A 25017-nucleotide genomic window follows, 5' to 3' on the forward strand; every position below is an offset into this window, starting at 1 on the left:
ATGGCCTGAAGGTGAGTGCATTGTCAGCAAATTTCATTTTGGGGTGAACCATTCCTTTAAAGAAGCTTGTGGCTACACCACATACTGACTGTTACTTTTGATTTTTCAAGTAAATAAAATCAGTTTTGTATTGAAATATATATACTGTATATGTGTGTATATTTCATATATATATATATAAATCGAAATGGGTTTCATTATGAAATATGTAAATGTAATTCATGCATATTTTATATAAAAATATATTTATATATTTTAAGTAATATATTTCATTATATTTGAACTATAAATTTTGAACTGAAATCAGACTACTTATCAGATATAAGAACATTAATACATTATTATTTTTTTTTTTCCATACTGGTATAAAAAGTAAAAAAGATGACAAAAATTACACCAACATGGAAGTAGTGAATTTATTGATGTGTTTCCCACCTGTAACCAAGAAGCCATTTTCCACTGGATTCAACCATATTTTACTTCTAATATATGAACTTTGTATTTTCCCCTCACCCCATGACCATTTCCACAATCAAGCAGGCAATGACAAGGTCCAAGATTGGAGCCATTTAGGTGCATAGTGAAAGTCACATACAGAAATACTGTCACAGGAAGAGGGAAAAAAATAGGAAATAAATGAGAACAAACTTAAAAATATATCTCATAACATCTCATATAAGAACATTGCACACCACAGGTTGTCCTTGATAAAAGCCATGATTGCAACATCAACTATACAGGCATACAAAGACATTACTAAGAGGGGGAAGAGAGAGAAAAAAAAATTGACTCAATTTTTTCCTTGCCTTGCATCGTAGTGGACATGCAAAACATTTCTTACACTTGCCTTGGCCTCCAGCTGGGTAACTGTAGTGCGTTTTTTCATTTAATCATGGTTTTCAAGGGTATGTCCTTGTGGGACTTATGCTATAATATTATATATTTGTCGTAGTATTATAATTACGGTCGCCTTTATGCTCTCTTTGATTTAAGCAAAGTATTGCCACACGATAAAACTCTCCATGGCAGTTCTCATTAGGCAGCTATGAAATAAAAATACAGTATAACTGTGATAAACCTAAGCTGAATGCAACATTTCATCAGGCCAGATTTACTATAAAAAGGGAGCGTTGGAGTGTGTGCATGTAACGGCAGGAAAAATAACATTCATTCGGAGTAAAGAAACATTTTAGTGTGATGTGGGAGACTGGAGGCCCCTAACCTTGTGGCTCTTCCAACCAGTTCGCACTGACCATGTGCAGGGGCCGCACTGTTTATTGGTCCAAGTATATGACACCATAACCAAAAGATAAAAACAAATGACGTAGTAATGTTACTGAAATCGGGCACCTCTACATTCACAATCAGCCAAAATATCTGGCAGGCCATCACACCATTCAGTTCGAACCATTCATCGTATCTTACACAGGCGATGGTATCAGATGTTTGGACCGGGAATATCAGTCCTTAAACCTCAAAGTTTAAACCTGTAACCCAGCCAAGATTTAAGCTCCGGGAAGAAAAAAAAAAAAAAAAAAGACTGAATAAATTTACCATCTACTTTTTCTATTTATGTATATTGTGTGTTTTTAATAATTACAAAGTAAATTAATTAATGATTTTCTTTTCATATTTTCTGATTCACTATACATTTAAGTCATTACAAATAACCTTCATATACAAGCAATCTATTTAAAAGTATTTCCGGCGGCCAGCGATGGTGTAGACAAACTGCTGTCTCATTTTGATTGTTTCAGCTTTGCTGTACCTCTATAGACTAGATCTGAACAGAGCTTTATAAAATTAACATTTAAAATAACATTACAATACGTTCCGATTTCAATTTACGGAAAATCAATTCCAGGCTAATTTGCAGAATCACGTTCACCTGATTTAAAACAGTTGACTTTAAAATAAAAAATAAAAAAAAGTTACAAGAGCATAAAATTGCGCTCCATGGTACAACAGTAGCAGTATTAGAAGTAGTAGTATTAATAAACCATTGTTTTTTTTTAAATGAACCAGAATATGCATTTCAAATGCATGAAATGATTTGAGAGCAGTTTTATAATTGGTCAGTAGTATGTTCACCCCTCTCTAGCTCCACAGCGCCCCATGAAGGCTAAATCTGCATCTGCTCCAGGTATTTGTAGGTGGGGTTTTCGTAGCCGTGGTTCTGCATCTTGCTCAGGTGACGTTCTTCTGGAGTTAACATAGGATCAACCTGAAACACAAGAGGAAGATTTAAGATATCAGTACCTACAAAATAAGCAACTATTAAAAAGTTTAAGAACAACAAAGCTGCATTTACTTGATCAAAATACAGTAAAAACAGTAATATTATGAAATATTTCAACCGGTTTCTATTTTAATGCATTATAAAATTGAAGTCAATTTATTCCTCTGGTTGCAAATCTGAATTTTTAGCAGCCATTACTCCAGTCTTCAGTGTCACATGATCCTTCAGGAATAGTTCATGAAAAAAGAAAGATTACTCCTCAAACCATTCAAGATGAGTTTGTTTCTTCATCAGAACAGATGGGAAATGTAGCATTGCATCACTTGCATACCAATGAATCCTCTGCAGTGCATGGGTGCCGTGAGAATGAGAGTCCAAACAGCTGATAATAACGCCACAATCCACAAGTGATGATTTAAAATTAAAATGCCTTAAAGATGGATTTGTTTTTTTTAAAACGCAGCTTCTCTCTTTACAAGACGTTAATCGATGGAGTGGACTAGTGTGGATTATTGTGATGTTTCTATCAGCTGTTTGGACTCTCATTCTGACGGCACCCATTCACTGCAGAGGATCCATTGGTGAGCAAGTGATGCAATACTAAATTTCTCCTAATCTGATAAAGAAACCCATCTACATCTTAGATAGCCTGAGGGAGAGTACATTTTTAGCAGATTTTCTTTTTGGGGTTAACAATTCCTTTCAGAAATAAGTTGTGCTGCTTAACATTTTTGATGAATAAAAAGTATAAGAGAACAGCTTTATCGAAATCTTTTGTTTTAAAAAAATGTTCCTGATAGCAAACCTTTTAATGGTAGAGTATATTCATTAAATATTTTATATAATTAAATGTGCAGTCAGTGCACAGCATAAATGAGTACACCCCCTCTGAATAAATATAAAGATGTATTTTCTTAATGATCACTTATATAATTCATGGAAAGATGGCAAAATTGAAATGTATTAAACGTATAATAAAAACAACAAAATATATGCCAATATTTTCTGTAAGATAAGTAAATTAGCCAATTTTGTTTAAATGAAGGATTGCAGAAATGAGTACACTCTAGATTTATTTCAGCAAATGTATAATATTGTAGTACTTGGTATGTCCTCCAGAACATTAAGTATACTGCTCTGACCCTTCTTGACACTGAGTGTATAAGTTCATGACAAATTTTCACATCTGTCCTGTTTTAACTCCTGGAGGACGACCTCCTTGAATGCTCTGGTTTTTAATGGGGAGTTTTGCTCAGCTTGTCTCTAGAATCCCCCATAACTGCTCAAGAGCGCTAAGATTGAGTGAAATACATGTCCACTGAAGGATTTTCATCTTGGGAGAATGAATATCTTCATTGTCATGCTGAAAAAAAATGCCCAACAATGCAGGGAATGAGAGGAGGGTAGCATCTTCTGTTTCAGGTTTTTGTATTCCATCACACAGTGTTGTGTGAATTCATGAAAGCATTGATAAAGCACAACTCCCTCACACCTTCAGCACTCACTCATCCCTATATAAGAGCTTTACTACCACTGAACGTCACTGTGGGTACCGAGCACTTCTCACTGTACTCCTCCTCTAGCAACACCACAACATTTCGGATGCTTTTGGATCCGAAATGATTGACTTGGCCTCTTGAGACCTCTCAGAAGTCTCTATTTTGTAAATATGGGCCTTGGAAGAAGTTAAATGAGTTTATTTGGCTAATTCTAGTGGTGACAACAACCATGCATGTCACTTCTGCAGGCTGCGTCATACTCTGTGAGATAAAGTGTCACTCTTTTAATAGCCTTTTCATCACTAAATGAAAACTTAAAGTGAAGACCTGATTATTTCAGGAGCCTTGTCACAAGTCCATTGTTTTTGAATGTCAGTGCTACTTCTGCTATATTTATTTTCACACTTAAAACAATAATTTGGTATTCCTCTTGTACCATTGTCCTCTTTTATGCTAAAAAAATAAGTCACCTGGCAGTTCTTTCCCAAGTGGTTCCACTGCTGCCAGCATTAAGTCTGAGTATGATTCAGTGCGCTATATAAAACACTTTTAGTTGTCAGGAAATTACTTGTCTTTAAAAGTTTTGGTTCAATATACTTACCTGTTGATTAAAAATAACCTTAAAGTTTTATTTAGTAACTTTCAGGAGGGTGTACTCATTTTTGCAACAACATTTTATCACTTTGATAAGAAAATGTTATTTTGCTGAATAATTTTGACACTCTTTGGTAACTGATCAAACAGGCTATCTCCAAAGAACCCTAACATGTCATCCAAGTAAAGAGTAATTGCTGAATTTGTTAAGTTTTAGAGGGGGTGTACTCATTTATGCTGTGCACTGTATATAAACTTGTAAAGAACTAAACTTTCCTTTGAACCCGCTTGTCCTTGCGTGCTCCGAGTAAGAGCATTATCCTTCACAGCGATTGAGAGTCTGTCTAGCCTGTTTGTTATCCTCCAAGGTTGCATTGAAAATTGAGTGAATGATGGAGCATCATGTGTGACCGTTAGCTCACCTCCACAATGCCATGACTGATGGTGCCGTACTGCCTCTTCCTCAGCAGCACCAGACTGATCACAATCACAGTCGCTATGGCCACTGCAATCACCAGCAGGCCAATCAGAGCGCTGCTTCCGAAGCTGAAATCATCCACCAGGGGGCGGAACGTCTCCTGCTCTGATCCACGGCTGAACTGAGAGGGAAAAATAAACACCAGTGTTATTTACACTCCAAAAGCACAAAGAGCCAAGACAAACACGGTTAACAGACATCTTAAAGAGCTGTCGATGCCGCATGTACAGTATGTACACTATGTAGAGTGAGGCAAGAGTTGTTATTGTGCCATAATTGGTACCAAATGAGAATCGAAAGAATGTTCCAGATAGAGGAAAAAGAGATTCTCTAAACATGTTCTGATGTTTCATCACACTCCACTCCATGAATATAATTTCAAATCATAAACAGCATAAACAATGTCTGACATGTAAATAAAGCCTGTATGATTTTCAGTGCTTCTTAAAGGTACAGTTCACCCAAAAACATTTTTTTTTTTTCCTGTGGAACACGCAAAAAAAAAAAAAAGATACATATTCATGCTGCTCTTTCAACATTCACTCTGTGTGTTCCACCAAAGAAAAAAATCATACAGATTTAGATTGATAAAAATATAATCATGACTACCACTATAATGTTTTCACTTGATGTCCATAATGTACTATAACGATAATGGCACAAAGGAAAAATATCTTTGCAATCACTATCAGAATTCATTTTTCCAGCCTATAAATGTTTAAAAACATTGACAGCTAATTTAAAGGAATATTTCACCCAAAAATGAAAATTTGGTCAGGCCATCCATGATGTAGGTGACATCCATGTTTCTTGGCGATTTATAAAATGCAAGTCAATGGCTAGAGTTAAAAAAAAAAAAAGCAGTATCAGGCAACACAAAATTAATACCCATGGCTCTTGACGATATATTGAGGTCTTCTGAAGTGAAACGATCGATCTGTGCAAGAAAATGAACATTATTACCTGTAAACCATAGACCCTGTCAAACAGGGAAGTCCAGTTCTCGCCTGATATGCTTTTTTTTGACTCAAGAGCCTATAGCTGCTGACTTGCATTTTACGAATCACCAAGGCACATGGTTTTAGCTAGAAATCTTCTTTACTGTTCCACTGAAGAAAAACAGTCACTTACAGTGGCGGCCAAACTTATTAGAATGCTAGTATTTTTTCACCAGCTAAACAAAATGGTTTTAAATCAGTTATTTTTATCTTTTGCAACGTCTACAAGATGCTTAAAAGAAATCTATATGCAAAGCTACCTGAAAAATCTGAGTAAGTGCACCTAGGGCAAAATCTGCTTTAAACACAAAGAATAATCGCATCAAATGTTGAAGGAGCTTTTTCCCTCAGTGCACTTGCGCATATTTTTTCAGGTAGCTTTGCAGGTAGGTTTCTTGAAGCATCTTGGAGACGTTGCCACAGATCTTCTGGATTTTAGTTTGTTCTGTTTCTTCATGTCATTCCAGACAGACTGGATGATGATTAGATCAGATCTCTGTGTGGAGCACTGGTTGTTTTCAGACTCCTTGTGCAAACAAAATTCTCGCTAGATTATTACAATTAATGGCAAAATGAATGTTTGGAAATGTAAACATTTCCTACTGACACACTACAGCAAAAGATAGAAATAACTGACTTAAAACCATTTTTTAGCTGGTGAAAATACTAGTGTTCTAATTATTTTGGCCACCACTGTATATTTTGGATGGCCTGAGGGCGAGTAAATTAAAAGCAAATTAGTATTTTTGAGTGAACTATCCCTTTGAAGCGGCAGATGAATGCAGCGCACACTTATCGTCCATTGAAATAGTTATCATTACAGTTATCGTTCTTAGTATGAATTGGCCTCAAATGATAAATGGACTGAATGTGCACCGACAGCCATGACTGGCAATTTTCACTCACAAATGTTTAGTGCTCAATTCCATTTGTGTGAAAGTCTAATGATGACGAATGATGATCCGTATCCACCGGGCATGCTCATGCGATCGCATTAAAAACATGCACATGTGCTGTGGAAGTTTGTGGATAAACAATATAAGGTCATAAGTGATGTAAAACTGTCATTTGCTCACAGAACAGAAGCAGACTACTGCAATCTCCCTCCAGCTCATAATCCGAGACTGCAGCGTTTGACAGTACCATGTATTGAGCACAGGAGGGCGCTGTACTTACCAGAGGATCAACACCATTCAAAATCACTTCTTTAACATCCAGAGTCTCATCAATCACCTGTCAACACAGACAGGGCAGTCTCAGTTACTTCCTAGGGAACTGAAGAGTGAGTCAGTGTGTGTGTGCGTGATGTGCAGTGTGTGTTAGTTTACTGTAAGGGCATTAGCGAAGAGTCAAGATCAAGGGAACCAAATGACAGAGATATTTGAAAAAGCTTATTGATTGGCAACTATTCTGACAATTAAACTGACTCACTTGTCTGTGGTGGTTATGGTGCTGGTTTACTGCTGTTTACAGCAATAAATGGATATTAAATACTGTGAGCAAATCCAAAATAATTCATGATCTTTGATACAGTGACTATTGTCCTTGTTAGAAAACATGGCTGGTTGCATTTAATGCAGGAAAGAATTTTCATCCTGGTATTTTGCTATTAAACAAAACACCTCAACATGTATTGAAAAACATTCAATGAAGCAGCCATCAGAGCATGTTTAAAGGCATAGTTCAACCAAAAATGAAAGTTGCCATTATTTACTCATGTCATTCCAAACCTGTATAACTTTGTCTTCTGTTGAACACAAAAGATGATATTTTGAAGAATGTTGGTAACCCGTTTCAAGTCCCATTCATTTCCATTGTAATTTCGTCCATATACATACTCAAAACACCATCTTCCGAAGAAGAAAATGTCATACAGGTTTGGAACCACACGAGGATGAATAAATGACAGAATGTTCATTTTTGGATGGACTATCTCTTTAACGTAGCTTCGATTCTTACAAACCTCTGATAGCTCCTCTGTGTGATTTCAGAGAGGCCAACATGCAGAAATACTGTACAAACAAAACAAGCCGAACGTAAGCCACATTCTTCAGAGAGATCATGCACTGCATGTGTCTAGCTCAGCCCTCCACAACCACAAGGGCTCTTGTGCGAGCTGCGATTAGGGGAGACTGGAATGTGACTGGAAAATATGTGAATGTGGCATGCAATGAATGCTGGGATATGAATGAGATAAGACTGAAATAAAGCAGATTTGTATATCTGGAAGGAGATAGCAGTGACTGCAAGGCAGCGGAAGGAGTGCTAAAGTTTTAGGTAAGGTTAGATTTTAGGCCTTGGTTCAGCAATAGATGTTTAAGTAACCTAAGTATGCAAGAAGAAATCCAATCATAACTCAACATGCAAATGACAATACAATTACCTTTAGATTTTGAACCGCTAACGTTCTAACAATCTAAGTCAATGAGAGTATTTAAATGACTACATGTTTATAAGAATATAACACTGAAATTACTGGAGTTAAAAGTTGAGAAATTGAAGTTAATATTTACAGAGTTTGAGATTTATTACCCTCCCAGTCTACAGCACTTTCTAAAGGCAAGTCAGAAATCATGAGACTAATTGTGATTATTTTATTTGTTTGACAACCATTGTAGCCATCACTAGCCTCTCACTGCAGGTTATACTGTCTGTGCTTGCTTCGGAAAATAATCTATTGTAAAAAGGGGCTAGAAATACGTTTATATTTATATAAAATTGAAAAATTAAATCTAACATTGACATGATTTTTTTTTTTTCTACCCATTATTAATCTAATACTGAGAAAATATTTTCCAGAAAGTAGTTTCCTAATTCTGGCTAATTTTGTGCAATGACAATATAAAAATCTAATTATTTAATTCTGCTAGCAACGTATTGTTACAATAGTTCACCCAAAAATGAAAATTTCACACGCATGTGTCGTGGTACTCTTATGAACGCACATCGAAGGAGGACACTGAAGAGCAAAAACTGTTGAATAAAGTCGTTATTTTTGTTTTATTTGTAGTAGCATTAAATGTAGTATTCTCGTAGCTTCATAAAATGACGGCTGAACCACTGACGTCACATGGACTGTTTTAACGATGTCTTTATACCTTTCTGGGCCTTGAACGTGGTAGTTCTGTTGCTGTCTATATTGGGTCAGAAAGCTCTTGGATTTCATCAAAAATATCTTCATTTGTGTTCCGAAGATGAATGAATGTCTTACGGGTTTGGAACAACTTACATGAGGGTGAATAATTAATGACAGAATTTTCACTTTTGTTTTTTTTTTATAAAGTATAAATGGCTTTTATACCTTAGATAGCGGTCTATATATTTTAAAAGAGATGTGACCATCATATATGGGCGTCAAAATGTCAAACTAGTGCTGCCTTGCAAATCCAGTAAAGTCAAATAAATTCATATGGCACAGTTATAACTATGAGACCATAGTTATATAAATAAAGTTTAGAGAGCATGTGGTCTTTATTAAGTAAATGTTCAACTAGGTGTATCATGAAGCCAATTCTTGATTTTATTATTAGCCCTTAAACTGAACGTGTATGAAAATCCTACATTGTTTTTTTCGTTTATGTAATTTCAGTCATGAGAGTTGGCGTCAGCAGTTGGCAGAGTGTTTGCAACAGATCAGTGAAGCGTGAGTGGTGTTGGAGGCAGGCTGGTGGGCTCACCACATTTTCGTTGATCTTGCTCTTGCTGTTGATGACTTTTTCCTCCGCTCCAATCAGACCATCCAGACTGTTCATACCAGAGCCTGCAGAGGGAACAGCCAATCAGAGACAGGAAAACAAGATGGAATCTTGCATATCGGCATTAATAAAACTCAAATGCTTACAAATATGTCTGTGACCAACAGTAGCAGCAATTAGTTAAATAACCTCAGCTTCTAGCATAATCCAAATCATGACCAGAATCCTGCTGCCTTGCATTGGAGACATGCCAACAGAGACTCATTATTTAATTCATTAATTAATCATGCATTTATTTAAGTGTATGAAGTAGAAGATCCGAGTCCTCCTGGATCAGTCCAGACAAGCTCGGTGCAAACATTCAGCTCAGAGTAAGAGGTGTGATCTATTGTGGTCAAAAGGTCTCTTCCTGGTAGAATTAGCGTCATGGGACATCCTGTGAGCACTTGTTTCCAGTAACAGCTCTATAAATATATATCCTCACCCTACCTATTAAACAATTAAAGTCAACACGAAACTTGATTCATAAACCATTTTACTTCCATAATGTGACTTTTCTGAATGAAACAAATGACTAGATGGTCAAACATGGTCATTCCATACAAGAACCAGGAGTCAAGACATTTGAGCTTCTACATGCTGGGAACTTAGATGGCAATCAGGATGTGGAGGCTAATGTTCAAGTGCTAAATGGCAATTAGTTTTAAAATGTAATATGACATTAAAAGGTCCCATTGCATGAAAATTTTACTTTATGAGGTTTTTTAACATTAATATGAGTTCCCCTAGCCTGACTATGGTCCCCCAGTAGCTAGAAATGGCGATAGGTGTAAACCGAGCCCTGGGTATCCTGCTTCGCCTTTGAGAAAATGAAAGCTCAATGGCCCAATCTGGAATCTTCCCTTTATGTCGTCATACGGGGAAAGGTTACCTCCCCTTTCTCTGCTTTGCCCGCCCATGAGAAAATGAGCTACTACCGTGCGATGCGAGCGCAATATATTTTTTTTCCTCGAGAGACATCATGGCTTGCACACGAGCGAAGCATGACAGTTGCTCAGTGTTTGGATGTACAAATGAACACCAAAGTATTTTTTTAGTTCCTTCATCCGAGCCTATGGCTAGCATTAGCTACATGATAATAACTGAAACGGCATACATAAACAAACCAACTAAAGTACCGTATCCAGACACAATATTTTAAACTAACCATTCGGAGACGTCCTGCTGTAGCCGCTGATCAGATTCTGGGTCAAACTGAAAAGCTTGAATGACTGCGTGTCTATGAGCCATTGCGATACATCCACTGTCAACATTAGCGCATGGTAGCGCAAGCTGGTTAAGGCCACACCCCCACCCTCCACCTTGCCCCGCCTCTCTCATCCTTAAAGCTACAGACACAGAATGGCACGTCCTAAGGAAAGCTCATTGTGGGACTGGCTCATAGTGGCTGAAATTCTGCACCAAGGCTGAATTTCGGCAAACAGACCTCAGATACAGTATTAGGGACCACTTAGGCCTATATAAAAGCATCCAAAAAGCAGCATGTCATGGGACCTTTAACATTTAAAAGGACTTAACTATTTCTACATTAAAATTTTTTTTTTTTTTTTTTTTTTTTTTTTAAAGACAGCATTACCCACAAAATTATTAAATACCTATTTGGCTATTAATTGCATACAATTAGATACAGGGTTATTATAGTTTACAAAATCTTTTTAAAAGTTACTAGAAATAAAATAAAAGTAAAAATAAAATGTTCAATTAAATTGTCATTTAGTTTAACCTGATATACTAAAATAACCTGATAACTTAAAATAAAAATGGATTAAAAACAATATAGGCGCATTAAAAAAAGTGATTCAAAATATTAATATAAACTATTAATTAAACTATTAAAATATTATATAAAATAAGCTGTGTATTTTATATTTATTTATATATATATATATATATATATAAAAAAATAATAAAAAAAATCAAGAATAGAAATTAAACAGCATGAATAGCATTTTTCTGTTGTACTACAACAGTGGTATTAACATGCTAGAAATTTCCAAAGACACCTGGCTAAAATGAGTCCTGGTTGCATAATACCACATTGGAAATCTCATTGGTTGACAGAACAACAACACACTCCACCCACTCTCATTGTTTGACTGTCAAAGCAGCAGGTCACCGATGCTCAAAGATTAACTATGTTCAGCGGCTGTCACAAGCTCTGGAGAGAAGGGTTTACAGCTTAACCATGCACGACTGAACCACTACCACACACAGTCAAGCTACTTCATAACATGGAGGTGAAGTGTGTCACCAAGACAATTAGACTTTACACATGAGATGAGACAACAGAAACAGCAAGACTAATCAGATAATGACAATTCTGGAAGAAAATGTGACCGGTGTATTGTGGGTGCTGCTATTTGGTTTCTAATGCGTTCGGAGTGGTTTTCTAGGTAGTTTCTAAGGCTTTGCTAAGTGGATGCTAACTAGCTCAAGTCAAGAGCCCAACCTTAAGTCTGATTGCTAGATACGAGCCAAGGGGCAGAAATTAACAGGGGCTTGGGGCAAAAATACTTTTAAATAATTAACAAAAATAACCCACAATTTCAAGATAAGGTTGCAAAAAAAAAAAAAAATTCCCATCACAGTTAAACTAAATTAATACAGCAGTTGCAGTAAAAGTGACATGTATGAAAAGCTGATTGTAGCATCACATTTAGACAAGTTTCTGAATGCGATGGTCAATCAGATGGTCAAACTATTTATATGCAGTTGTGTGAATACATGTTCGACTTTGAGCAGCAGTAAATAATAACGTCAGATATAGCTTCTGTTTCACTTTTGCAGTGTAAAGACGGATTTAGCTGCTGTTGATTAAATTTGATCGATAATAGTATTCGGATTGATTATTAAATTTAAGGATTGATTGACATAAGACAACACAGATACTTTTAATAAGGTAATTATAAAAATAGCCCTTACAAACAATAAAAAAATGCCCCATGTCAATCAATTCCAGTGAACAAATATTGCCTCTTAGTAGAACAGTTCATTTCCGACATTCTACAAGTCCTTTTAATGTAGGTTATGTATATTTGATCAGGCCTCTTTTCAACAAGCCGCATGATTTGAGGTATCATTCTTGTCTGTAGTATAAACGATACTGTATAATTAAATAGGGTTTGGAGGTTGTTTAAATTCCTAACCCCAAGTATCAACAATAGTAATAGTGAATTGAAAGCTTCTACTACTAATGTTTTAAGAGCAGGTTTATAGGTGAATTCATAAGGGGCGGGACCACAAGGTTAAGCAGTAAACGGGTCGATGCTCCAGTTGTACAATCTGAGGGCAAAAACTGGCCGTGGGTCAGCTAAACAGCGGTCCTGCAACAGAACTACTTAATGAGCTCCTATCATGAAAAGTGCAAGATAACAGGAACGCGACGAGAGGAGGCCCAATAAGTAGCAAATGAGTCCTAAGGATCTGTCGACAGAGAGCTGGGTCTGAATCAGGTTATTTGTCTTCCTGACACAGGCAGGTAGTGAGGCAGCCATAACTGCTTTAGCACCACACAGCACATTTACATTGAACTCGTTCTCCGATCCAAATGGCTAATTAGCTTAACAAGCTGCCTGGACTTTTCATTAGGCAAAGCTCTTCCGGCCAGACATTGAGAGATGGGATGTTTGGTCTCTCCATCTGAGGGAGTGACTGAGAGAGGAAATTAAGAACAAGATGGCTAACAGGGCTGAAGGGACGGACAGAGCAAAAGCATGGGGTGGAAATACAGTAAAAATATGAGGATAGATGGGGAGATGAGTCGAGATGTAAGCAAGGAGGGATGGGTAAAAAAAAAAAAAACCTACAGAATCTACATTTAAACAATCCGATATAGATTCTCAAAATCCCAAAATGACAGAAATAATCCTTAAATAATAATAAATCTTTTTAAAATTGTTATTTGTATATAAAAATATTTTAATTTAATAAAAAATAATTAATTTTAATTCTAATGAAATTATAATAATTTACTTACAGTAGTTTTTAATAATAGTTTATGATCATCATCATAGTTTTTAATATGCTCTTAATATACTCACAATGCACTTTAGCGGTCACAAAAAATACTGTCATATAAACACCAGCATCCTGACATTACTGAAATATTCCAAAATTGAATCAATATCGGATGGAATCAAAATATATATAAAAATTCAATACCCAGCCCTCTATGCAACAATTCAAAAAAAAATTAAGAAAGTGCAAACACAACATTTCACCAGCTGAAGAAAAAAAATAGAAACAGTGAAAAGCAGCAGAGACCCACCTTTCTTGAAGGCACGAGGGGGTTCAGAGAGATCGCCTAGGCATTGCATACAAGCAAAAGACAAAACAAGAAAAGATTGGAATAGAAAAAGAGAAAATAATCCAGGTGAGTAAAAGAGAAGTAGTCAGGCTTATCAAGCTGTGTCTGCGGATGGAGAGGAGAATCCCGCAGGGACAGAATGATAAAGAAAAACAAAATCAAAGAACAGGGGAAAGAAAGACCCAGGATGTGTTTCTGGACAGGCCTGTCATAATAAAAGCTCCCCTGGGCTCTAATGTGTTTATTACATTGCTCTTTTTGTATATCGTATTTTAATTTCACAGTTTTGCAGTTTCCTTAAAGGCTTGGCAGGCCCAGGCAGGACAGTGAATGAGCAGGACTGGGCTCAGAAAGAGAGAGATTTTCAAAGCACTTGGCTGCAGTGCGACGCCAGAGCTTCAGGCTTTATGATTTTAGCTAAACTTCAAATGGCGTGGTGTTTAAGGCGATGCCAATGGGGATTCAGGCAAGCTTAGATAAGCAGAAACCTATGGCCCGAGAGCAATATTTGGACTTCGGGGCTTCATTCAGCATTTAGACAAGTTAACGCGAACAGGCCTCATGCTGCCAGAGAGCTTCACCTGAACGGCTTTGAGAGAGAAGCTATGAGCAGACCTCTAGTACTGGCTCTAAACAGACACTTTAAAACATGAGCCAGCCAGAGAAAAACACATGAACAAGGTACTGGTGGCTGAACGTATCTTGGAAAACATCCAGATCACATTTCACCCCAAAATAAAAAATAAAAGTTATTTTGAATGAAGAAAATTATAATTTTAGGAACTATTTATTGTTTTTTTTTTCTTTGTATGTATCCATTTACAACCAGGGCTGTACATTAACTTTTTTTGCACATAGCACTGGTGCTACAGAGATTGAAAGTTTTATAGCACAGGCCAAACAGTTGTAGCACAAGTTAGGGGTGGGTGATATGGCAAAAAATATCATAGCACCATTTTATTCATGAATATCACGATTTTATCACGATTCTTTGTCATGTTGGTTTTTACTATTTTGCAAGTTGCCTGAGCAGTACAGCCAAACTAATTTCCGTATTGTAAGAGGCTTAAGGTAACAAAATATACAATAAAAAAAAAAGAATGGCAGACATTTAGGGCAAAGTGGGCAAAGATAAAAATCTGTCTCATTTTATTTTTGTTATTAGAAAATAAGAACAAAAGATATACATTACAAATGCACGTAATATACAAATAAAACAAACAGTGCTTTATTTTTCAGGTACAGTATTTAGCAGTAACATTAAATATTAAAATAAAACTATATACACTACATACAATTATAATTTTTTTAAGCAACTGTATTAAAAGTTCATCAGTCATGAGCAGTGAGCGATTTTTCTGTTGTTTTTTATTTATTTATTATTAATAATAATAATATTAAAGGAATATTTCACCCAAAAATTTAAATTGTCATCTGTCTGTCAATTCTGTCACAGTGTTTTATTTTTATACCATCATTTACTCACTCTCAAGTTGTTTTAAACCTGAATCAGTTTCTTTCTTCTGTTGAACATAAGTTATTTTGAAGAATGTGGGTAACCAAGCAGTTGCTGGTTCACAGTGACTTCCATAGAATTTTTTTTTTCCTACGGTCAAAGTCAATGAGGACCAGCTATTGTTTGGTTACCCACATTCTTCAAAATATCCTTTTTTGTGTTATTTAGAAATTAATATAGGTTTGGGACAACATGTGAGTGAGTAAATGACGACAGAAATTTATTTTTTGGGTGAACTATTCCTTTAATGACAGTCGGCAGCATGTTTATACAGTCCCTTCAAGAGCTGCATGCATCCTTTTCTCTCTCAACTGTTTACTTTCATTTTAGACATAACTGTGTTAATATGTAAACCTTGTGTGCTTTTGACAATATTAGTCGCGAAATCACGACATGAAAGACAACTTATAAGCTGAGTTAGTCTTAAACTTAAGTCTAGTAATCAGGCGCTGTTTGAAAGTGTGCGCGTGCTTCATGTGTATGCGCTCAGAAGCACGTCAGAACAGCATGTGAATTAAATGTTTAACCTGCAAGGCTTTAAAGCAGATGCAAATAATGCACTTTTGTGATTGCGCATAAGTGCTGTGTCCCGTAAGTGTAACTCTACTGCTGAGATAACATTTGATGTGAATGTATGTCGCATTGTACAGCATATTGATACGGTGGTGCCAGAACTGGAGCTGATAATGTGCGCTGTAGCACGATACTACGATATTTCTTCAAAAGCAGACCGTGGCGTGGAGACATTTTAATCATCCACCATCAAAAATAGTCATAACACACCCCTAAAGTATAATCAATCTCACGCACACACACACAACAAAACCACTTCACACTACTAAGCGGCTGTTGAACATGCAAATCTGTATTGCACATGTGCTACAGTGGTAAATTTATTCATCGTACAGACCAGTTTTTTCATAGCACATATATATGTCGCACTGTACAGCCCTGATAATATATTATTCATATACTTTATATATTATGCTTTAATATATTATATATTTTATTTAATATATTTTAATATTTATATAATAAAATATTTTTGTACTTTCATAAAGTCGCAAAGCAAACACCATAATATTTGCTTCATTTTCTACATGCAAAAAGCTTCTTTTTATTTTTGGGGTGAAATGTGACCCTAACAGGTTTTATACTTCACTTTAGTAGGCTGTAGATAATGAGTTAACTGTTTTCTGACTGGTGCCATGCCAAATACTGGCTAATTGTTTGCTAAGATAAATTTAAAAAATTGAATGCGTTTCACAGTATATATCTCCTATCACATGAAATTACTGCATCATATGTACATATTATATAATAATGCCAGATTAAACATTTGCCTTCCTTTGTGTTTTAAGTTTGTTTATAGCTAATTTAGCTAACCATTTATCCTACTAAACAAGCATATTCTCATCGAGTTACTATAGAAAATCATATCAAACCTTCACAGAATGCTTTCAGTGTTAGAAATAGTAACAACACTACAGTACTGGAAATATGATATTCAATAGGAAGTGGAAATACAATATTCAGTTTTCCAAAGGGTATTAGCTTATTTTCATTTTAAGTGCTACAGGGTCCAACCAACCAGTCTAAGCTGGTCTCCCAGATTGGTCTGTTTTCTGATTTTAGAAGGGGTTTGGACACTTTTCAGGTGTGCAGGCTAAACTCAGACTGAGGAGCCAGCTAAGAGGGTTAAGCTGTTTTTTCCCAATAGTGAAGGGGGTAGTAGTGGCATGACACTGATGCACAACCTGCCTCGGCAACAGTTCCATATCGAGAGACCGTGGAGAGCAACCGCAAGCCTTAAAGGTTTGCCTGTGTAAATTTAGACAAGAAACGTACCCTCGGGTTCAGCGGGGGAGCCCAGAGAGTTGACCTGGAAGGGGCGGAAAGGCTTTCCTTCAAAGGCAGGAACCTCCACACTCTCCTCAGAGGACACCGTAACATCAGGCTGTGATTCAGAGATGGAGGACAGGAACTGGTCCATATCTGCCTTTTGATCCTGCAGAAGTTCATCTGAATTGGGAGATACAGAGAGGAACATGGTTAAAAACAGCAAATCACAGGAGGGAAGAGATGGAGGAAGGGATCTATTCCTAAAACCATTAAACGATGCACGAAGCAGTCAAACGCAATCAATTATCCATTACGAGGTGTCATACTGCAGCACTTCCAGGCATCGGTGAAGCTAAAATGACCTTTTCTACTTCTCAAAACTTGCAAAAACATTCTGCACAGAGTCTGGCTTAAAAATGACGCATCTTCACACACTAGTGGGAATCTGGAGGAGTCTTGACCCAGTTCTGTCAAATCCCACACAGTAGTCTCAGCTATACTACACAATGCCACGGCTCCTCTCATAAAATGAACGAAAAAGATGAAAAGAAGGGAACCCCCCCCCCACGTAAGTGCAGAGGGGCGTCTCTGGGAACAGCTTGACTGTTTCCACCTGAAACAAAGAGCACAGCGCAAACAACACTTCAGAACACTCTAATTTACTTTGATTGCGGTGAGATGTTTTCAAGCTGAGCGATAAAAAGAGAAGCCAAATTACACTTTTGTGTGTGTGGTGTGTATGTGTGAGAGAGCGCTAATTACTGAAGCCAAGCTTTTCATACAGGTGTAATTATCTTGGCATCTGAGATGCAGAGAGATTGTGCAGTTGTTTAGGGGACTAAAAGCTCAAAGCAGGACAAAAGAATGCATAAAACAGACCAAAAGTCTTTCTACAACTTTATCCGTGATAAATCAAGGGAGCTTTAGAGTTTGACATCAGCTGTCTTGAAAAGGGAAGTTTGGGGTTCGGTTTATTTAAAAGGTAATCTGACCTAACTGGCAGGAATGGATTACATACAATCTACCTATTTAAGTAACATGAACTGCTAGTAGTTTGGTTGTACAGAAACAGAAGGTGCGTCCCAAATCGCGTACTTATGCACTATTCTATAACGTTTTGTAGTATAAATAGTGTGAATGCTGTGTTCACACCGAAAATTCCAAAAAGAAAAATTGCACTTTAAATACCCAGATGATGCACTTAAACAACCGAAAAAACTTAGTGTGGAATGTTGAACTCTACATGCACTCAACTGTTGCAGCTTTAATTACGTAGCGAAGGTGGAGGGGCTATCAGACTCCATTTATGAATGCCAAAATAACCTTATATAATTCATGCACTACATGGTTGAGTAAATAGTGCGTAAGTAAATAGTGTATAAGTGCATAGTGCATCATTTGGGACATTGGGAAGTTATTTTTAACAATAATGTACAAGCTTCTCATAAAAAAGACCCAACGTGAGCTCTAAGATAATTAAATGATGAAATATGTTTCTGTTCAAGTCATGATTTCAACGTCTTAAAAAAAAATTCTAGAAGTAACAAGTAGAAACAGATGTACGACACAATATGGAAGAAAAGATCTGAGTGATTATCAAAAAAAGAGGAAATGTAAAAAAAAAAAAAAGAAAAAAAAAGTAGGACAGGACTGGGACTTGGTTGCATCATCGGTTGCTGATTAGATGGAGGCAGGTCTGAATGAGAGCTTGCAGTCATTAGTTAAAAAAAAAAAAAAAGGTCAAGCTCGAGTTATAAAATTGATGATTAAATTGAAAATGAAATTCATTCATGTTTGAATTGTTCACAGTAAGATCAATAACATGTATTTAAAAAGAGCATTACAAATGATGCAACAGTCTTCCTACACTAGAGGATTTTGCAATAGAGAATTTCATACTCAATGATTATGAGCGAATAATTGCACTTCGTACTATAGTTTCTGATCTGATTACACCATTTGCAGTGTTTCCTGGGATTGTAGTTCATTCCCTTATAGAAGAATTTAAATACACTATCTTTTTACACTATTTTTCTCCTGTTTAAACATACTCCTTTTGCTTCAAATCAAAGTTTGCAATTTTGAGATTCATCTCAGAGTTGGTTGATTTGGTTCTTAGCTTAAAATTCTTTTTAAATTCCCTATGGAGAAAACGTACGTAGCCACAAAAAAACTGGACAGTTCCACTTGAGTTTTGCAAGCAAACATCTCATTCTTGATCTCTTGTGGTGGATCTGTGGCAGATAGAAGCAGTATATTTTCAGCAGCAGACACTGTTGTGCATTTACGGTCAGTAGTAAAACCAAATAGACAAAAACATGAGTAAAACATTGAAGCTGACGCCTTCTAAATTGTTACCTAGCAACAGAGGAAAATACCTGCCACTAGTACTCACCGTGTTACTCAAATTCATGACGCAAATAATATAATGTGACAAAAGGAAGTAGTAGTAAAAATACCAAGCATTATTATCGCTCTGATCTCAAAAACTCCCATTTTCACCATTTTCCAAATCTGATTCGGATCTCCACACTCACCAATCTCATCCTGGATCTCCTCTGCGACGTAGGGCACCTTATAGAGCAGGGACAGGCTCTGGTTCATCCTCTCCTCGATCACCCGCAGGTGGGTCATCACCTAGGAAACCCAGACACACACTTTTAAAAACAGAAGATATCTTACGCAAGATTATATTTATAAAAAGGCTCCATTCTGCAGGATGGAACATGTCTGTGGTTGTGTAATGTTGGATGGATTAATGTAACCCAGAAAACACAAAAGCTTTGTGGTGATCTTAATAGGTAAACAGTGAGAAGAAACGTTGTGACTGTGGGCTGTAAAATGTGTGAGTGTGTATGAGCAACCACGCCTGGTTCTTTGTTGTCACAGCGTTTGTGTGCAATGCTCAAAAACCAGCAACAGATGGCAATGAAGGGCCTATATATCTGATGAAAACGAAGGGGGAAATTGCTCTAAAATGTCCTTGTAGACCTTCTAGGCGCCCATCTGGACCTCAGATACTGTATTTAGCAGTCGCACTGTTGCTTTAGGAAGTAAGTTAGTTTATGTTGGTCTGCCAGTCATACCTGGACTTCTCCTCAATTTCCAAAATAGACTGGACTGCCATTTCTCAAACACAGGGTTATATAAAGCGCAGCCCCACAAGTCACTGGTGTAACTGCTATTTTTTGCTATAACACAAAGTGCTTTTATAAAACCTACATGAGACATGACAGTTGATAAAGGGATAGTTCATCAAAAAACAAATATTCTGTCATCATTTACTCACCCTCATGTCAATCCAAATCTGTATGATTTATTTCTTCATTAGAGAACAAAAAGAGAGGATATAAATTTCATAGTGCATTTTTCCATACAATGAAGCACAGAGACTGTCAGGTTCCCAAAAAAAAAAAAAGGAAAAAAAAAAAAAAAAGCTCAGATTGAAATTATACTCGTTATTCATAGAAAATCATCCCCTTTCTGCTCAAATCTCATTAGGGTTTTTGCTTTAGGACAAATTTCTCCTTCTGTGTTCCACAGAAGTCAGTCAGTCATACGGCACATGAGGGAAAGCCAATGACAGAATCTTCATTTGGGTGAACTATCCCTTTAACCCCTGTCCCACTGTCCCAAAAATTTATCTAAATGAGACTAGGGTTACAGGGGCAAGATTACGAAAATAGTCTTAATAAAAAAAAAAAAAGTTTTCTTTAGATTTTCTTTAAAACATTTTAAGTATATGACCGGCTTTAGTGGTTTTACCTGATTGTATGGCAATTCTATCTGAAAAGCGCTAATTAGCTCAAAAAAAAAAAAAAAAAAACCACCTAAAAAGACAGTCTTTTTGCACTGTAATAATCATAATCACGCACACAATCTACATTGCAACTGGAGTGCAGAGGTGTGCGGTTTTTAAATTTTATTTATTTTAAATTGTTACTTTTAAAATCAAGTTGGAGGTTATCCTGACTTTAAGATGGTATGACAGTTTTTAAGAACTAGTTTTGTCTTTAGAACATTCTTAAAAACGAACACTTAAATGTTTTTAGGAACATAAAATATTCTTAACTTTCATTTTTAAAGTTAGAAACTAAGAAAATAAAAGTGAAGAATTTTATTCTGAAGAATGTTATGTAAATTCAGGCCCAGAACGGGGGTTTCGTTTCCCATGATTCCCAGATCTGTGCACACCTCTGAGTCTGTGCCACGTCCCGTCTCCCATGACAAACATCTGTGCTGGCCAGTCTGGAATGCAAATTATAGAGCCATGCCATTGGCTCAGACTTAAGTTACATCCAATCAAATCACTACGCGTGATGTTACACAAGAGCAGTATGGTGCAAATCTCTCATATAATGTTCGAACAAGAGAATCCAGTCATGCTAACACGCTCATGGCTCTCCTGGACAATCCTATCAACTTCTGAACACAGTACATATGCACAGAAAGCACCATTAAAGGAGAAGTGTGTAATTCCTATGCCTCTTGCTGAACCAATTAGAAGGGAACAATGATTGTTTTCAAACACCACTGTTTAGCCAAAGGCTAGTAAAACAGTTATAAATAGACCAAAACTCTGCAAGGTGAGAAAAGACTATAGAAAACATGGGATTTAGCAGGAAAGGGAGGCAGATTGGGCGACACTGACTTGGGACTTCATCTGGGCAGCCTTCTCAGGGTCCACGGCCAGGACGTGCTGGTAGTGGCGGATGGTGTGCTGACGATCCTTATTCTCGGCACGCACGTACCTCTTCAGAGCCTGCAGGATACGGTGGGGCTGCAGAGACAGAGAGAGAAGATAAATTGACCACAAAGGAGAGAAAATAAAAGGCAGGGTGAGTCAGGTGGACTTCTCCTTATGAGCTGGCTGATCCGTGAATCAGCGCTAGGATCAAAGAGCTGCAAGATCTGCAGGACAGAGAAATAACAAGAGGATTAGCAGAGATGCTGAAAGCGCGCCTGCTTGTGCGAGTCCAGCTCTGGTTCTCTTCGTGCAAGTCATTTCAGGGGATTAAACATTACATAGGTGCACAATTCAAATTAATATCTTAAGTAACCGAAGCCACCCTCCCTGTTATGAGCTTTCAGCAGGGTAATAGAGGACTGGTAATCCGCCACCATTAAAATCACACAGCAGAGAGAAAAGACAACCATCGCTCATCAGAGACTCAAGTATGAGAAGTGTAATCTGGTCATTATGAGATGAGAACAATCCTTCAAGGAAGCACTTATCTCTCAAACTTCTTTTACTCCCTCAGAGCATGCATTTCACACATGACCGCACATGATCCATGCTCATTTATATACTGGAAGGGATCTTTCAATGCTGCTCACCCCAAGACAACAGTGGGCTGGTATTTACATGCATCTCAAGTGATCTGATCACATGTGGTCAACAGAGACACAATAACATCCAAACTTGGGAATAGCATGCATCTCAAATGCATCTCATGTGACTACTTGTGATCAGCTTTTGAGGGGAAATTGGTGGTTCAATGACATGATAAATCTATTACATAATATGCAATCTAGACATTAAATGACTCAAATACACTTCTAGATAAGCATGTTTTTAAATTTAATTTTGATTAAAGTCGGTCAAAAATGTCAGTGTGATGCAACTGTTCTGACATTACGGTGAAGAAGAAGAAAAAAAAGTCTCTTTAAAAACCATTTTGCAAAGAAAAACATTATATGGTTTGGTAGAATCTATTTATTTTAGAATTAGAATAATTTATCATCATTTTGTTAGTAAAAAGCTTTACAAAACTTGCTATACTGCTTAATATTTGGAGAACTTCTGTCTGCCGAACCAAAGTCATGTGATGCAACCAACATGCAGGAAAAAAACAGGACACCAGCAGACCTTCATGACTGTGTCAACAAGTCTCTTAAGTTATCAGATAAACTGACTTTATTTCAAGGCAAAGTTAGTTCAGTTGTAAAATGTCATTTGGTACAACTCCCCAAAAATATGATATTTATAAATTAATAATTAATGACAATGAAATATAAAAAAAACCTTTTCACCTTGAAAAATATTTTAAACGCATAAAAAAAATTCAAAAAAAACTGTAAAGATGAGTACAGTCACATGTATTCAGGGTATAACAAAAATATTACTTATTATATTTATATTTTAATAGTTTATTTTTATTTATTATATTATATTATATTATATTAAAACATATGAAACCAACATAAGTATATTTCTTAAACTTGTTCTAAAGTAGATTTTAAAAGATTTCTTTGACTGTGGACAGCAGAGTTTAACGTCTGCATTTACCACTAATAAGGGTGTTAATTTCAGTTGTAAATGGGGTGTATTAGGTCAATGCGAGTCATCTCACCCTTGGTGGATCAGCCTGCAGAGCGGCTAGGTAGTTCTCCAGGGCAAGACGGCGGCGATCGTTCAGCATGGCCTCCACCCGGGCAAGATGAGTCTCCACCAGCTGCTGTTTCTCGCTGGCTGCCTCCTCCTCTAAGGACTCCACCATAGCCTGGAAGTGCTGCAGTGAGAATAATGAAGACCCCATAAATAAACAGCTTCCTCTTGTACGAGATGTCCTCTGGCATAGAAGCTAAGGTTTACCTGGATCAGTGTCTGCCTCTCAGCTTTGGGTAGGTTCCTGGCCTGGCTCTCAGCCTCCTCCCACTCCTTCCTCACCTGGTAAGAACAACATGCACAAATCACTTAGCTGACTAGCCACATGGAAACAACTCCATAATGTCACCTTTCACTCACCCTCTCCATGCGGTTGCGGTGTCTGATCTCAAGTTGCTCCTTGGCCTTCTGGAAACGGCTGTGCTCTTTATCATCTGCTGGGGTCTCAAAGTACACATCCACATCATCTGTGGGTTGAGGGGTGGGCGGCACGGCTGAGGGGGTAAAGAGAGAGCTTATAAACAGGTGGCACATCCAAGCTCTCTCCCAAAAACCAAATAAGAAGCATTTTTAGAAATCTCAGAACTGCAGAAGCATAGGCTGCTGTTGACACTAGGTAGGCAGCAAATTATGCGGTCTTTTAAGGTGCCTTTTTGGCCAAAATGTAAGGCAGGACTACATGTATAGTCCCTGGAAAATGCAATCCCTTAAAGGTGTAGTGCACCCAAAAATGAAAATTGTGTCATCATTTACTCACCCTCATGTCTTTCCAAACCTGTATACGTGTCTTTCTTACATCAACACAAAAGATGATATTTTGAAGATATTTTGTTAGTCCCCATTGACTTCCATAGTAGGCAAAAAAATACTATGGAAGCCAATGGGGACCATCAATTGTTTGATTACCAGCATTTTTCAAAATATCTTGTTTTACGTTCAACTAAGAAACTAATTCAGGTTTAAAATGACATGAGGGTAAATTACATTTTTCTTTTTTGGGCAACTTTTCCTTTAACGCACTGAGACAAGCTTAGTGAATAAATGTATTTAAAGTCAATTAAATACATTTATTCAGAAAAATATGCTTAACTTCATTTAAAATTTACATGTCTTTATCTTGCAGTTTGTGTGTGCAATGTATTTTGCGTTAATTGCAGTAGCATCAAGCTGTTAGCTTAGCAACGTGTTAACGTTAAACTCTGCAACAATCCCATTCATTTACTTCATAGAGGGATTGATTTTGAACAATAACTTATAAAAACATTTCAGAACTACGAGGTTGTTAACTGATGGCATAGGCTTTTGTTGATCATATTACTACATCACAAGTAATCCTGTTTGGTGGTGAAATTCCTGGTTACCCATGATTCTGCAGAGAAATCTCCACCAACAGGAGAACACT

The 25017-nt window shown here is 36.9% G+C and overlaps 1 protein-coding gene across 5 annotated transcripts in view; it reads right to left on the minus strand.

Moving 5' to 3' along the window:
* Positions 1–402: 402 nt before the first annotated feature.
* aplp2 (amyloid beta (A4) precursor-like protein 2) overlaps positions 403–25017 on the minus strand; it is a 90334-nt gene continuing 65719 nt past the window's right edge. For 2 of the 5 annotated variants that reach the window (XM_058751690.1, XM_058751685.1), the window contains 11 exons: positions 23976–24109; positions 23823–23897; positions 23581–23739; positions 21879–22007; positions 19765–19864; positions 17234–17407; positions 13831–13866; positions 9486–9568; positions 6985–7041; positions 4755–4931; positions 403–2224 (listed from right to left, as the gene is read on the minus strand). In XM_058751690.1, coding sequence (XP_058607673.1) covers positions 2123–2224; positions 4755–4931; positions 6985–7041; positions 9486–9568; positions 13831–13866; positions 17234–17407; positions 19765–19864; positions 21879–22007; positions 23581–23739; positions 23823–23897; positions 23976–24109 — 1226 coding nt within the window. In that variant the 3' untranslated portion in view covers positions 403–2122. The remainder of the gene's footprint in view (positions 2225–4754; positions 4932–6984; positions 7042–9485; positions 9569–13830; positions 13867–17233; positions 17408–19764; positions 19865–21878; positions 22008–23580; positions 23740–23822; positions 23898–23975; positions 24110–25017) is intronic. The other 3 variants (XM_058751688.1, XM_058751687.1, XM_058751689.1) reach the window with 3 other exon arrangements.

This window comes from Onychostoma macrolepis, chromosome 18 (assembly GCF_012432095.1).
Source record: "Onychostoma macrolepis isolate SWU-2019 chromosome 18, ASM1243209v1, whole genome shotgun sequence".
Classification (NCBI taxonomy): Eukaryota; Metazoa; Chordata; class Actinopteri; order Cypriniformes; family Cyprinidae; genus Onychostoma; species Onychostoma macrolepis.